This window comes from Rhincodon typus, chromosome 9 (assembly GCF_021869965.1).
Source record: "Rhincodon typus isolate 14 chromosome 9, sRhiTyp1.1, whole genome shotgun sequence".
Classification (NCBI taxonomy): domain Eukaryota; kingdom Metazoa; phylum Chordata; class Chondrichthyes; order Orectolobiformes; family Rhincodontidae; genus Rhincodon; species Rhincodon typus.
The window spans coordinates 89,350,250-89,366,133 of NC_063340.1; the positions used below are offsets into that span (position 1 = coordinate 89,350,250).

At 45.1% G+C, this 15,884-nt stretch overlaps 1 protein-coding gene across 3 annotated transcripts in view; it reads right to left on the minus strand.

Annotated features, from left to right (window-relative positions):
* The window catches only part of phactr2 (phosphatase and actin regulator 2), a 122,948-nt gene extending 109,057 nt beyond the window's left edge, over nucleotides 1-13,891 (minus strand). For 2 of the 3 annotated variants that reach the window (XM_048601164.1, XM_048601163.1), the window contains exons 1-2: nucleotides 13,480-13,891; nucleotides 5,814-5,973 (exon numbers count right to left, since the gene is read on the minus strand). In XM_048601164.1, the coding sequence (XP_048457121.1) occupies nucleotides 5,814-5,898 (85 nt within the window). In that variant the 5' untranslated portion in view covers nucleotides 5,899-5,973; nucleotides 13,480-13,891. The remainder of the gene's footprint in view (nucleotides 1-5,813; nucleotides 5,974-13,479) is intronic. The other variant, XM_048601165.1, reaches the window with a different exon arrangement.
* Between the last annotated feature and the right edge of the window lie 1,993 nt (nucleotides 13,892-15,884).

Consider the following 15,884-nt stretch of genomic DNA (forward strand, 5'->3'; position numbering starts at 1 on the left):
CCTTCACAAAACCGTGTTGACTATCCCTAATCAAATTATTCCTTTCTAGATGATTATAAATCCTATCTCTTATAATCCTTTCCAACACTTTACCCACAACCGAAGTAAGGCTCACTGGTCTATAATTACCAGGGTTGTCTCTACTCCCCTTCTTGAACAAGGGGACAACATTTGCTAGTCTCCAGTCTTCTGGCACTATTCCTGTAGACAATGACGACATAAAGATCAAAGCCAAAGGCTCTGCAATCTCCTCTCTAGCTTCCCAGAGAATCCTAGGATAAATCCCATCCGGCCCAGGGGACTTATCTATTTTCACACCTTCCAGAATTGCTAACACCTCCTCCTTATGAACCTCAATCCCGTCTAGTCTAATAGCCTGTATCTCAGTATTCTCCTCGACAACATTGTCTTTTCCCTGTGTGAATACTGACGAAAAATATGCATTTAGCACCTCTCCTATCTCTTCAGACTCCAGCACAACTTCCCACTGCTGTCCTTGACTGGCCCTAATCTTACTGTAGTCATTCTTTTACTCCTGACCATACCTATAGAAAGCTTTTAGGTTCTGCACAGATACTGCCAGATCTGCTGAGCATTTCCACCAACTACTGTTTCAGTTTCAGATTCCCACTATTGGCCGTGTGCAGTATTTTAGCATAAATTAGAAATTTTGCAATTAGATATGGATAACACACACAAACACACATGCATTTCAGTTGGAATTCTTTGACACCCAGTTTGAATGCCTCAGTCATGAACTTGGGATCATGTTGCGCTACGCGTGACCCCACTACACTGTTCTGTGTCTGTAAAATCTTCCTTACTGTCCTGTTTTGACAGCATCACCGTGATAAATTGTTATGATCTCTCTACCTTATTTAGTTTGGACAGTTTTGGATCATTTGTTACTTTGGTTAGACCCTCGGCATACGACTCTTATACCTATCATGCTCCACATTATTATTATAAAATTACAAAACATAATTACAAATAAAATCTCTCTGCCTCATTTAATCAGATTATAGGTCATCCCTTCACTTTCTATTCAGCTGTTGACACTTTACTCACACCACCTGACACTCTTGATCACCTGCAGAGACCTATTATTCGGTCTGTCGACACTCCACTCACACCATTTGTATGATCTTTTGAGCTCTCTGCCGATAAATGTGCTTCTCTCTCACTTCACCTGGTGAAGGGGCTACATTCTGAAAGCTTGTGATTTCGAATAAGCTTGTTGGACTATAACCTGGTGTTGTCTGACTTCTGACCTCATCCACCCCAGACCGACAGCGGCACCTCCACATCTCACGAAACTAGTGAGAAAGAGTTTGTCGAATCTCTTCCACACTCGGATGTGATTGAACTAGATTCTGAGCTAACCATTCATACCACACCTTCCAGGATTTAATTCTAGCTGGAAGCTTTTGGCAGTTTAAAAGAAAAACATTGCAACATATCCTCCCTTCAGTTCAGAACATAAGAGGATGGCAGTTGGTGGTGACATGGCATGCAGATGCAGGAGGATCGACCCCAATGCCGGAGGTGGTGGTGAGGGGGGGTGAGGGAGGAGATCGAGCCCATGTGGGGAAAGCCGAGCATGGAGCGACTGCAGGCCCATGGCTAAAGAAGGACTGTAATTTGGAACTTTTAACTTTATTTCTTAGATGCTAGTTTATACTGAGAAAAACTGTGATGTCGAACTTTTAACTTATTTCTTTATTTTTCTACTTTTTAAACGCAAGATTTTCTACCTGGGTATTTTGTACCTAAGACGGCACCAGGAATGGTGACATTGTACACTTTTCACTGTATTTCTGTATCCCTGTGCTTGAGTACGCATGACAATAAAACCTAATTCTCTACTCATCTTCTGCGTAAGTGCCTAAGGTGGTCATCAAGTCACGAGCTCATGTTCCATGTCCCACTCCACAGAATTATACACACAATTCATGCTGACATTCCTTGCAGGAAGCTCTGCCTGGTCAGTGGTGCTGCCTCTGTTAGACATGTAGATCCCAGCTCTGATCCTTTGATAGAAGGCAGCTGTTCTAATATCAGCATTTATCGGCTATTTGCAAGGAGGGCTGTTGCAGGATTTTATCAGAAACTCTCTCTCAACTTCCAGCTACGTGATATCTGACATCATGGATGCTACACTTTAGCGAAAGAGTAAGTGACCCCTTCAAGTGCACTCTCTCGCTCCAAAACTGAGGCCCCATTTGGCCTCTCAACTGAGTGCCACAGATCCCACGACCTATGTTCCCTGGGATTTTTCCTGCTGTTGCCGTGCGTGACATCGGCTTCTGGAACTGGAAGTCAGTCGGCGTGCACAGAACCTGAGCAGTTTAGAGGAAGCGTTGCCCTGGAGTCCATCCCAAATAAGTGAAGCAGCAGAGCTTCTTCCCAGCTCCCTGGCCAGTATTTATCCCTCAAGCAATGTCGTTATGTTGGCTACATCAGAAGAACCTGAGAAACAGGATGAGGAATAGGCCATTCAGCCCCTCAAGCCTACCCCTACCATTCAAGAATATCATGGCTGATCTGTTCCCCAGGTCTCAACTCCTCATCACCCTCAACTTCCTTGGATTTTTTTTGAAAAATCATTCTCTGGTCATTTATCTCACAGCTAGGTGTGGGATCTTGCTGTACAGAAAGGGGTTGTCATATTTGCCGAAACGATGGCAACGAATGCACTTCCAAAGGACATTACTGGCTGCAATGTGGCTCGAGGATGTGACAGAAGCTTTGGGAATGGAGGCTCCCACCCCACCCCCCTCACTGATTCACTGCAGTCATTTATTCCAGGAAACTAATGTGTTGTTGAGATCTCTGTACCTACTAGGAAATGGAAAACATGTCAAGGGAAAAAAAAACAAAATTCCATGGGAACTTGACTCGGTAACTACCAGCACAGCCATCAGTGTTAATCTTTTTTTAAAAATAAAAACAACTGAGTGATTCTTTAAAAAAATTGCTCGGGAGGATGCCAGCTACAATTTTCCCTCATTAGTGAGATAAGGTATGAAGGTCATGTCAGGAGAGAAATCATCACAGCCTGTGTTACCAGCATAACCCTCGATCTGTTTAAATGGTAGATGCACTGCATGTCTTAGAGGACCCTGTGAATACCACTTCTAGGAGAAGCACTGTCTGAGAAAAACAGAAGCCAATTGCACCTACTGACCTTGCACAAACTCAGACTATGCCAGACACATTATCCAGGGTGACACTCCTAATGCAGTGCCGAGGGAGTACTGCACTGTCACAGGGGCCACCTCTCTCTCTCTCTCTCGAGATCTTATAAACCAAGGCACCATTTGGCCTGTCCTCATTAATGCAAACTAACTATTCCAAAGAGGGGCACCGGACAATACTAAATCCTTCAACCGATGTTACCACTTGCTCATCTCACAGACACAAGGTTCTAACTTCTAGTTTCTCTCCAGAGCTTGGGCACAGAGGCTGATACACCAGTGCGGTACAGCGGGCAGCTGCACTGTCAGAGGTGCTGTCTTTCAGAGGAGACTTTGAGCTGAGGCTGCATTGCTTTCTCATGGGGGCCGAGCGGAGGGGGAAATTGTAGGAGATCTCATGGCCCCTGTTTTAAACAACAGTTAGAGGTCTGCCTGGTGTCCTCACTAATATATAGCCCTTGATCACCACACAAAAAAAAAATAGATTATCTGGCCATTATCATATCACTGTCTATGAGAGCTTGCTGTGGATAAATTAAGTGTCATGTTTAAGACTTTAAAACAATGACTACATTTCAAAATATCCTTCATTGACTCTAAAGTAACTTGAGACTTCTGGTGGTCATCCAAAGTGCAATACAAGTGCAAATATTTCTTTCAATGCTGTTTGTGGGATCTTGCTGTGCAAAGGTTGGCTGCCTCCTTTCCACCATTACCGAAGTGCTCTGTCGTGTGCAAAACACTTTGGGGCATCCTGAGATCTCACGACGCACTGAGAATGGGAAGTCTTCTTTCCAAATGGAAAGTTGCATTCTGACACCCAAAAGTGAGCCGTCACAATTTTCCCATCCCCTGGTCTCATTGAGGACGACAACATTTTCGTTCGCCTCAACCCGATGCCCGGAACCTGCTCGTTATCCTTCTCCTTTATGCCTTCCAAACCCATCGCCTCACCTTCAGTCACCTGGGAAGAGAGCCAGTGGGGGTGCAGAGGGGGAGAAAGTAAGGGCAAAATGTGAGGGAGAACCTTGTTCATGAAGTGAATAGCGATGACATGAAACACTCTGCCCCCAAGGGCTGTGGCAGTCAATGATTCATGAGGAAATTGAGAGGGAATCTTGAAGGAAATTAACTTTTGGGTCTACAGGGAAACAGCAGGGTATTTGCACTGACTCGATGGCTCTTCAAAAAAAAAAAAAGAGCTGGCATGGACTCAATGGGCCGAATGGCAGCCTCCCATAATGCCATAACTTTAAGGGCTCCCTTGACCTCTGACCTCAGTTCTACACACTTCATGCTACATGACTATCCCTGATAAAGTCCTTTGGGTAGGTGTCTCTGTATGCGTGTCTCTAGTGAAGGTGTAAATTGTCATTGCCCATAGCCAGCTAATGTTATAATCCCACTGTAGCTTTACAGCATTCACTTGCTCCCAAATGGATTCCAGGGTTTCTGGTTCTCCCATTTTATCTGGGCAGCTTATTCCTTCTGTCGAATATTCTTGTTGTGTGCAGGAGAAACCTGGTCTCACCCCTCCCCATCTCCACCAACGCCTTCAACTCTCCGACAGCCCTGTCCTATTTTGTACATCTCCCTCTCTCCTCCTCTGTCACACCACTGACAGCTGTCAGCGCAGCTGCTGGGGCTCTGCGCTCTCGGGAATTTCTTCCCAAAACTACACCACTGTCCTTGTAAAGCTGGCGCCAAGCCAAGGTGGACAGATTACTGCTCACTAAGGGGATCAGGCAAGAAAGCTAAGTTGAGAATTATTGGGTTATCCATGATATCAGTCCATGATCTGATGGACCAAATGGCCTACTTCTGCTCCTATACCTTATGATTCATCGTCATGTGGTGATGATTCCACTCATCTCTGCACTGTTACCCCTGGAGTGGGGCGGCACAGTGGCTCAGTGGTTAGCACTGCTGCCTCACATTGCCAGGGACCCAGGTTCGATTCCACCCTCAGGTGACTGTCTGTCTGAGTGGGGTTTGCACATTCTCCCCGTGTCTGTGCGTGTTGCCTCTGGGTGCTCTAGTCTTCTCCCACCGTCCAAAGATGTGCAGGTTAGATGGATGGGCCGTGTTAAATTGCCTGTACTGTCTGAGCATGTGCAGGCTAGGTGGATTGGCCATGGAAAAAACAGGGTTACAGGAATAGGGTAGTGGGGTAGATCTGGGTGGGATGCTCTTCAGAGATTTGATGTGGCCTTGATAGGCTGAATGGCCTGCTTCAATAATGTAGGGATTCTATGAGTGGTGTGTGGTTGAATTCCTGACTCTCTCTTTGCTTCATACACTTGCTGAGCTCCGAGTAATGATATCATCAGGAATAGCCCCATCCTGAAGAATCATCCGTTGCCCTTCTGTCAGGGATGCTTTATAACATTAATGCCGAACATTACAAATGTACGTGGTTATATTTTTTTAGCTCAGATTTGCATATGAGGTTTCAGCAATTGGTTTAGAAAGTTTCTCTCTAGTTTGGCACACATTTCCGTCCAGAGCTACAATTGGTCTCTCATTACTCATGCACAGAAAAAGGGAAGGAAAGGCAGATTCCCCCAGCCCTGGACACCCGACGGTTTGCAGCTATTTCACATTATGATCTCATACCAGTGACTTCGCTGTAACGAGCGTTCAAAGTGTTCATTCTAGTGACACAGGAAATTCCGTCACTTTCCAATCTGCCAACGTGCATGACTCCCACGGAGAACAAAACTCAGGTCCAGCAGCTTTAGCCAAGCCAGCCTCTTTCGCTCTCAACTGAGTTGTCCTGGGGAGAGCCAAAGGTGCCCCTCAGTTTAAACAGCTCAACCAAAGGACAGGAAACCTTAACAAGTAAGGCACTCAGTGACTTCAACAGTTAAGCTATAGACAACCAAGAGGTGAATCAGTGCATTGATCATGTGCAACTCAGTAAACATACACACTCACGTACATATGGTTTCACAAAGACATGTACATTCTCACATGTGCACAGACATACGTGCAGACATGCACACACATATGTACATACACATGTGTGTAAATGTGCACATACACCCAATGCACATGCACTTACACACATGAACAAAGGAAACACACACAGGAACAAACAGTGTTTCACTATGTACTTCCTGTTCCTGGAAATCAGCTTATCATACAAAAACAGTGTGCTGCTAGTCATGTACCATAGACACTGTATATGGTAGGAAGATTCAGGTGAGTACCCACCAGGGCTAGGGACAGACAGGGTCACATTCAGACAGGTAAAGGTGCCAAATGAAAGGTAATGTTCTGAATTTACAGCACATCCCCACTAGTTACTTCATTTCACGCCATCAGGATAGCTTCCAAGTCCTAACACCCTGACCAGCCTCCCCGCAAATACAGGTACACCTTTCAACTCAGTTACTTCATGCAGTAGGGAGTTCCACATTCTCACCAGCCTGTGGCTCAAGAAGTTTCTCTGGACCTCGCTATTGGTTAATCAACGACTGACTGATATTTGGAGGAGGCCAGGTGGTTCCGTGGATAGCTTCCTTGCCTCCAAGCCAGAAGCTCTGGGTTTGAGTCCCCACCTCTGATCTGGGTGGTCCAGGAGGGTGGCCAAGCAGTTGGAGTATCAGCTGGCAAAGCTTAAAACGCAAGCTAATGGCTGGAGCTAAGAGTGGGAGAGATTCCTGGCCAGCCCAGAAGAATGTTGGAGTCTCCACCATCACTCTCCATACTTCCTGACTGTAAAAAGTAAATAAAAGTGCTGAAGAAGGGTCTAGGCCCAAAACGTCAGCATTCCTGCCCCTCTGATGCTGCTTGGCCTGCTGTGTTCATCCAGCTCTACATCTTGTTATCTCAAATAAAAGTGCATGTTGCCACACAACTCAGATTTTCTCTGTGCCACCTGAAACATACAACACAAACTTACAGTCATTGCTAGTGCTAGTCTTTCCCCCAGCAGCGAAACCATCTCCTTTATGTTTCCCTGATCAAAGGCCTTTATAATTTGACAGACCTCCATCTGGTCACCACTAAGCCTTCTCTTTTCTTGGGAAAAGTTTAATCTTTTCTGATGGTGGTTGGCAGAAACAGCCATGTACCGGATAGCGAAGAGATCACCATGAATATATTACTGAATTATCTCACTCTATGGACACAGATTCCCTCATTAATGGGTAATTTGGGTACTTATTCATGTAGCCAGGTAAACACACTCTCTAATGCATCCTGCCCAGTACAAGACAGTACCATCAAATATTTGGACCTGGGACACTTGGCTTTTTCACAATGACTGACATAGAAAATTTCTTTGTACCTTCTTTGACTCTGGCAAAGCCACTTTGAGAGAGAAGCCAAAGAACTGTGGATGCTGGAAATCAGAAACAGAAACAGGAACTGCTAGGGAAACTCAACAGGTCTGGCAGCATCTGTGGAGAGAAAGCAGAGTTAACGTTTCAGGTCCAGTGACCCTCCTTCAGAAGAAATAAGAACGATTCTGATGGAGGGTCACTGGACCCAAGCTCTGCTTTCTCTCCCAGATACTGCCCAACCTGCTGAGTTTCTCCAGCAGTTTCTGTTCTTGTAACTTGAACAGCAAGCAGGAGGCTGTATGCTGCCACTAACAGCAATGCATTTGAAGTTCACTTTTATTGGGTATCAGTGAGTTTCTACACTTTATGCACTATAGTGTACTAATCATTGCTCAAAGAGGACAAGGAGTTGGAGATTTTGCACCTAGTACATGTAGAAACAGGCTTAAAGAGAGAAGGGACGCTATATCATAAGACATAAGAAGGTGCAGGTAGGTTGGATGTTCATTGACATGGAGCTGCAGTTAACTGTCAATCTTAATTTTCAGTGCAGGCTCATTGACTCCATTTGGTTAGGGCTGTTGCCATGGGAAAGGATCAGTGATAGTCTCTGTGACTCTTCTGTTTCCATGAAAAGATGCAATGTCCATGTGAAATGCATGTGCCTACACAACATAGGGTTCCGTGTTTTAATGCATGCAGCCTCTAGACTGTGCTATTAGATCACTCTGATGATCCCAAATCTTAAAAGTTTACAAGTGTAACTCTCAGCATGTTTAATAAATAATAACTAATCCAAATGTTGCACTGAGCTAACCAGCACCATTCCTGAGGGTTCACTGCTTCAAACAGCAAACATGGAACCAATGTTCACTTGGACTAATGGCTTACTCATTCCAAATTAGTTACCCTTTAAAAGTTAGACAGGCTGGGCCAATACCCATTGGATTTGAGAAGAATGAGAGATGATCTTATTAAGACATAAATAATTCTGAGGGAACTTAACAGGGTGGATGTTGAGAGGCTATTTCTTTACGTGGGGAAATCTAGAATTAAGGAAACTAGTTTAAATATAAAGGGTCTCCTGATTAATGAGATGAAGAGGAATTGTATCTCTTCTGACAGTCACTAGTCCATGGAACATGTGTTCCCCAAACCCCACTCCAGAAAGTGGGGGAAGATCTGGTCATTGAATTTACTCAAGGCTGGGTTGGGTAGATTTTTGATTGACAAGTGAGTGAGGATTCTAGGGACGGTAGTAAACTATTGTTAACGCCACAATCAGATCAGTCACGATCTTACTGAATAGAGGCACAGGAACATTGGGCTGAATGGCCTACTCCTGCTGTGAATTAGTGTGCAGTTGGGTGTAAACGTGGAGGAATTTCAAGACAAGGATGATGATATTCATTCCAAAGGATGAAGGGTGAGTAAGGGATTCTGTATGGGACTAAGACTCACACCCAGTAGGTAAAAACATACAGGGATTTTAGGGAAAGTCAGAGTTCACAAAGAGACAGAGGATGGAAAAGAGTAAAGTGAGCAAGGGCAGCGCGGTGGCTCAGCGGTTAGCACCGTTGCCTCACAGCACCACGGACTTGGGTTCAATTCCAGCCTCGGGTGACTGTCTGTGTGGAGTTTGCACATTCTCCCCATGTCTGTGTAGGTTTCCTCCCACAGTCCCAAAATGTGTAGGCTAGGTAGGTTAGCCATGAGAAATGTGGCCCTTTGGCGACAGGGAAGGATACTCTTCCAAGGGGATCAGTGCAGACTGAATGGGCCAAATGGGTCTCTATTTGAACCGCTGGGACTCTATGATATGAGAGGTGTGGATCTGGAAGTGAATTCCATCTAATTGAAGATCACAGGGAGCCCAAGGTCCTGAAGAATGATCAGAGAGCAACCTACGTTAGTTGAGCAATTTAGCTGTTGGTCAGTTTGTGGCTTCCAGCATATCCAAGTTTACTTTGCAAGTGTCCCCTTGGCCTTTGACAGCTCATTAGGCTGCCAGGTTCACCGTCACAGCTACAAACATTTGCATTTAAAAATAATATTATGAAATGGGAAAATTTATCATAATTGGTGAGTTATTGAGGTCAAACCTGATCCCACAATTGGGTAGGAGGTAAGCACTTTACAAAGTAAAATATTGATGAGGAATGAGACATACCATCTTCATCGTGCTTCACACGTGATAACTTAAGAATAGAAGCACTTATATAGCACCTTTCACAATCTCAGGATGTCCCAAAGGACTTTAGGACCATAGAGTCATGTGGCACAGAACAAGCCCTTCAGCCCATCTTTTACAGCTCATCAAGTATTTGCATAGTGTTGATCTTGTAATAATGCAGGAAACACTATAGCCAATCTGCACACAGTAAGCTCTCATAAAGAGTAATGGGACAGTGATCACATCATCTGTTTTGTTTGTAAGTGATGTGGTGAAAGGGATTAACGTTGACTAGGAGAAATTTCCTGCTGCTCTCCTGAGCTCTCACTGGAGTTTCAGCCTGAAGTTTGCGTGCAGGTCGATGAAGCATAACTCTAGGCCACATATTTGTGACCGTGAGGTGAGAGAGTGCTGCCCATTGAGTCTCTGACTCTCAATGACACACCTCACGTCCCTGCATTGGAGCTTCAGCTCCCCTCCTGAGGCAGTCACCAACTTGGCGAGGCTGGTATGTAGTCCTGGAGAGCGAGAGCATCAGAACTGACAGCTCCAATGAGGTGCTAGTAGAAGCTAGTTGGATGGGACAAATGGCCTCCTTCCACTGGGAGCTTTCCCAGGTTCCATGGTTGACTACAAATGATGACCCAACATGGGGAAGAAAACATTACAAGTTGGCAGGCAGGAGAGGAGGGAGTTAGCGCCATTAATGTGGAAATATAATAATTTACATTTTACATATTACTTAATAAAAAAAAAGGAGTTTTCACTCAACCCTGATTGTCTTTGCTTTCTTTGGTCGACAGTCTAAGAGCAACAAATGAGTGGCATCTGAATCTAACCAAACAACATCACAGGGAAATCAAACTCCCTCCTCCTAGTTTTCAGTACCAACATCATACACGGACAAGAACCTCCCCAACAATCAGTTAAAATGCTCAGGAAGCCAACTATTCTTTAATAAACGGCATTGCCCCTTTCAGAAATGTCCCTTCCTCGAACAATTCTACGAAGTAAGCCACCGCTTCCAACCTCCAGCTCATTTCATACAATCGTTACAATGACTGTCCCTCTGTCCAAAAGCGTCTGCAATTGGTTTTTGCAATCAAACTCTCCTCAAACTGGCTTCACTTTGAACATCCAGGAAGTACACCATCATCTTAAGAGCAAATAAAATGCACCCTCACCACATCACCACTTCCTCCTCATTACAGAGGCTTTCTCATGAACCAAATTAGACTGCTCCAGACCAGGAACACAGCTTTTTCCATTTGAAATCTTTTCACCTTCCTGCCCAGCTCACTGCCTGCTCTCTTTCTAACCATCCTGTCTTGCTCCTTCAGCAGGGCTACTAAAGTACCTTTCTGAATATTTTAATCCTCTTTTCTCTATCAGTTAAAACATCCCATTTGGCAGAGGATGCTATCAAACATAAGAATTAAGAGCAAAAATAGGCCAATCAGCCCTTTGAGCTTCTCAATTCAAATGAGATTGTGGTTGATCTGTTTGTGTTCTGAATTTTACATTCCCATCTACCTTCAATAACCTTGGATTTGGTTGTTGATTTGCTCGCCGAGCTGGTACATTTGTTCGCAGGTGTTTCGTCACCCTGCTAGGTAGCATCGTAAGTGCGCCTCCGGTGAAGCGTCGTGTTCTGTCCCATTTGTTATTTACCTGTCTCAGTTGCTGGGGTGGGTGGTATCACTTCCAGATTTGTTCCTTAGTGGTTGGTCTATGGGGTCCAGCTCTACATGTTTGTTAACAGAGCTCCTGTTTGAGTGCTAGACCTCCCGGAATTCTTGTGCATGTCTTCGCTTGTCTTGTCCCAGGATGGCTACGTTGTCCCAGTCGAATGTGATAGTTGGTCATGTCTCATGGTAGCTAGTTGGTGTTCATGAATCCTGATGGTCAGTTTCCTTCTGGTTTGCCCTATGTAATATTTTTGGCAGTCTTTGCATGGAACTCCATTAAAAAACATGTACCCATATACCAACCACTAAGAAACAAATCTGGAAGTGATGCCACCCTCCCCACCAAACGAGACACATAAATAGCAAGCGAGACAGAACACCAACGCTTCACTGGAGGTGCACTGATGAACACGGTGACAAACATCTGCAAACAAACTTACCAGCTCAGTGAACAAGTCGACAACCGCATCAACTACCCGAGCTACAAATCTTCTCAAAAACCTTGAACCTCGGATTCCCCGCCTAACAACAATCTATCCACCTCCATCTTAACGATATTGAATGATCCCACCTCCAGGGGCAGAGTGTTCCAGAGAGAGAAAAAAAAAGTCTCACCTGTGTCCCGAAAGGCAAACCCTCTAATTTCAGACAATGTCTCCTGATCCACTCAGCTACAGGAAGGAGCTGTCTGTCCACATGCACCATGGGAAGACAATCCAGCATCTTACAAATGTCAAACAAATCTTCCTCGCTCTTCTGAGCTCCAGTGACAACACAGGAGCAGGAAGAGACCATTCGGCCCATCAAGCCTGCTCCACCATTCAGTATGACCATGGCTCCAATCATCCAACTCAATCCCCTGTTCCCATTTTCACCCCACATCCCTTTTGCCTTATAAATAGATCTGCCTCCTTTTTGAAAACAAACTCAATCAGTCTAATCTCTTCTGATAAGACAACCTGCTCAGTCCAGCTATCAGTCTAACCAGGCAACAACCCACAGTCTCTCAGGTTATTTTGTTTGGTTCAGATACAAAATCAACGCAGGGAAATGAAGTTTAACCTGAGTGATGAGTGGAAAGTAGCGGGAGGGGACTGATCAGCCTCCCTTTATGCTGTCAGTGGGGCTGCCCACTCCTGAAACCCACTATCCTCGGTCTCCATGAGAGAAAGAATAAACCTGCCTCCCAGAGCCACCTTTCCCTCACCCTCAGCCTTACCTATGGGCAGCAGCAAAGCCTGGTTGCCTTCACCCTCTGTCCCACATAAAGCAGTAGTGAATCAAGAAGGAGTATCTTCACAGGGTACACTCCTCACCTTACTTCTCCTGGCTTCATCCCCTAGGGAACTTCCAGAAGTTTAAGGAAAAGGGAGGAAAACTCCCAAGTTCAGAAATCACTACGACACCAGATTATAGTCCAACATGTTTATTTGAAACCACAAGCTTTCGGAGCGCAGCTCCTATCCCAGGTGAAGGAGCAATGTTCCAAAAGCTTGTGCTTTCAAATAAAGTCAACACAGTGTGGAGCTGGTGGAACACAGCAGGTCAAGGAGCATCACAGCAGCAGGAAAGTCAATGTTTCAGGTTCTTGCTATCTCTGTTTTCAAATAAACCTGTTGGACTATAGCCTGGCATCGTGTGACTTCTGACCTTATCCACCCCAGTCCAACACCAGCACCTCCACACCATCCCAACAGGTTGGAAGTACACTGAAAAGTCTAGCTGATCTTTATCCCCCAGCAACGGGTCTCTAGTGTAAAGCACTGGCTTCTGGTAAAATTCAGTACCTCAAGGGTTAATTGTCATTCTGCTCGGAGTACTAGAAGCTGCAAAGTTAAATGTCGATAGCAAAACAGAACAGGATGTTCCATCGTACAATATGCAAAGTAACTTCAAACCACTTCGGAGTGTATTTTGTTATTTGGTTAATGAGATTAAAACAAAAATCACGAAGTTAACTGGTTTTTACTGAGAAACTCTTTTTCTTAGATTCCCGCCCGCCCTGTTTAAAAACACAAAGGGTCAATAGCTCCATTGATTTGGAGCGAACTGGCCCACAATCTCAGTGGAACTCAAGACAAAGCTCTGGAGGGAGGGAGACAGATAGATAGATAGGCTGCAGTTGTACTCACCGCTCGTAGCCTCGGGGAAGCTTGACACTGAAGTCTGCCCCATAGTCTTCCTGCTTCAACAGGACTCCTTGCTATCCCCGCTCGCATGAAGTCGGCAGGTCGTCAGAACTGTCCCAGACACATCAGAGAGACGCAGCTCCTCCAACCACCAACACTACCCAGCTTCATTTTCACTTTCTCTCCCGAAAGAAAGGCTAACTCCCCTTCGCTCTCACACAGAGGTTAATGAGAACTTTCACAACTCCAGTCTCTCTCTCTCTAGTACACACACCCAACCCTTTTTCTGCTCCAGCCTCTACACCCCGTCTGTTTCTGCTCAGCTAAAATGCTTGTCATTCCTCTATGCAGATTAACGGAGAGAGGTCAGAGGGCGTAGGGAGGGAGTCCCAACCTGGTGCATGATGGCTGAGAGATAAATTCTCCTTTTTGGAGATGTGTGCCCCAGGGATGGGGGAAATTAAACTTGGAAAGTGGCTGTGGGGATGGGTGGAGTCGAATCAAAAGTTCCTTCTTTTAAAAAAAAAACATTCTGCATCCTTGCAATTGAAAATGAGTTCAAGATAATAAAAAGAAACGTGAATTATTTAAAATCTGGAAGCAGCACATTTCCATTGGGCTCAATAAGACCAGGAGAGTGTGAGGTTAAGGGTGACTGGACACAGCCAGAAAAGCTGCAGTGTCAAGCGTAAAGGTAAAAAGAGGTTCCATTTGACAATACAGTGTTTTTATTTATTAAAAAAAAATTCCATTTCCCTTCTAAGTATTCTAAATAAAAGTTTGTTGCATCCTGATTTTCACTTTTCATTTCTTAAGAATAAATCATGCTGCAAGTTCCACTGTTTTAGTACCTTTTTTTATTAACTCATGGTGTCGCTGTCTGGGCCAACATTTATTACCCATCCCTAGTTGCCCCTTGAGAAGGTGGTGGTGAGCTGCCTTCTTAAACCGCTACAGTCCACTTGCTGTAGGTAGACCCACAATGCCCTTAGGGAGGGAATTCCAGGATTTTTGGCCCAGTGACAGTGGAGGAACGGTGATATATTTCCAAGTCAGGATGGTGAGTGGTTGTAGGGAGTAGTGTTCCCATGTATCTGCTGCCCTTGTCCTTCTAGATGGAAGTGGTCGTGGGTTTGGAAGTTGCTGTCTGAGGATTTTTGGTGAATTTCTACAGTAATCTTCTAGATAGTATACGCTGGTGCTACTGAGCATCTGTGGTGGAGGGAGTGAATGCTTAAAAATCAAACACACATTGATAACAAGGTGTGGAGCTGGAGGAACACAGCAGGCTTTAACCTCACACTCTCCTGGTCTTATTGAGCTGAATGGAAATGTGCTGCTTCCAGATTTTAAATAATTCACGTTTCTTTTTATTATCTTGAACTCATTAACTCTCCGTTAATCTGCATAGAGGAATGACAAACATCAGAGGGGCAGGAAAGCAGACGTCAGCTTTTCTGCTCCTCTGATGCTGCCTGGCCTGCTGTGTTCCTCCAACTCCACACCTTGTTATCTCAGACTCCAGTATCAGCAGTTCCTACTATCTCTGAGTGAGTTAAAACACACAGTGATACCAGAAGATGAATGCATCGATCACATTGTGACTCCACATTGGAGTGTGCGAGACAAATGGGGCCAGTCTGTATCATTCGGGGACTGGCCCTCATCAATTCGAGGGTGATTTCATTGGTTCAGACATGTTGGGGGAGGGGAGAGGGCAATCACACATTCAAGGTCTTTCTATATGGAGAGATCCATGGGAAAAAGTGACCAGATGCGTGCTACACTTCAAGGAGGTTTACAAACATAGAAACCTGGAGCAGGAGTAGGCCATTTGAGCCTGCTCCACTGCTCAATATGATCATGGGTGATCCTCTATCTCAACACAACATTTCTAACTTTTCCCCGTCCATCTTGATGTCTATGGCCTAGTGGTACAATCTAATGAGACAATGTAACCACTGCCCCTTGACATTCATTGGTGTAACCCATCACTGAATTCCCCCACTATCAATATCCCTGGGGGTTACCAGAAACTCACCACATAAACACAGTGGCTACAAGAGCAGGTCACAGGCTAGGAATACTATGGTGATTAACTCACCCCCGGATCCCCCGAAGCCTGTCCGCCATTTACAAGGCACAAGTCAGGAGTGTGATGGACCCACTTGCCTGGATGGGTGCAGCCCCAATAACACTCAAGAAGCTTGACACCATCCAGGACAAAGCAGTCGCTTGATTGGCACCACATCCACAAGCATTCACTCCCTCCACCACTGACGCTCAGTAGCAGCAGTGTGTACTATCTACAGGATGCACTGCAGAAATTCACCAAAGATCCTCAGACAGCACCTTCCAAACCCACAACCACTTCCATCTAGAAGGACAAGGGCGGCAGATACATGGGA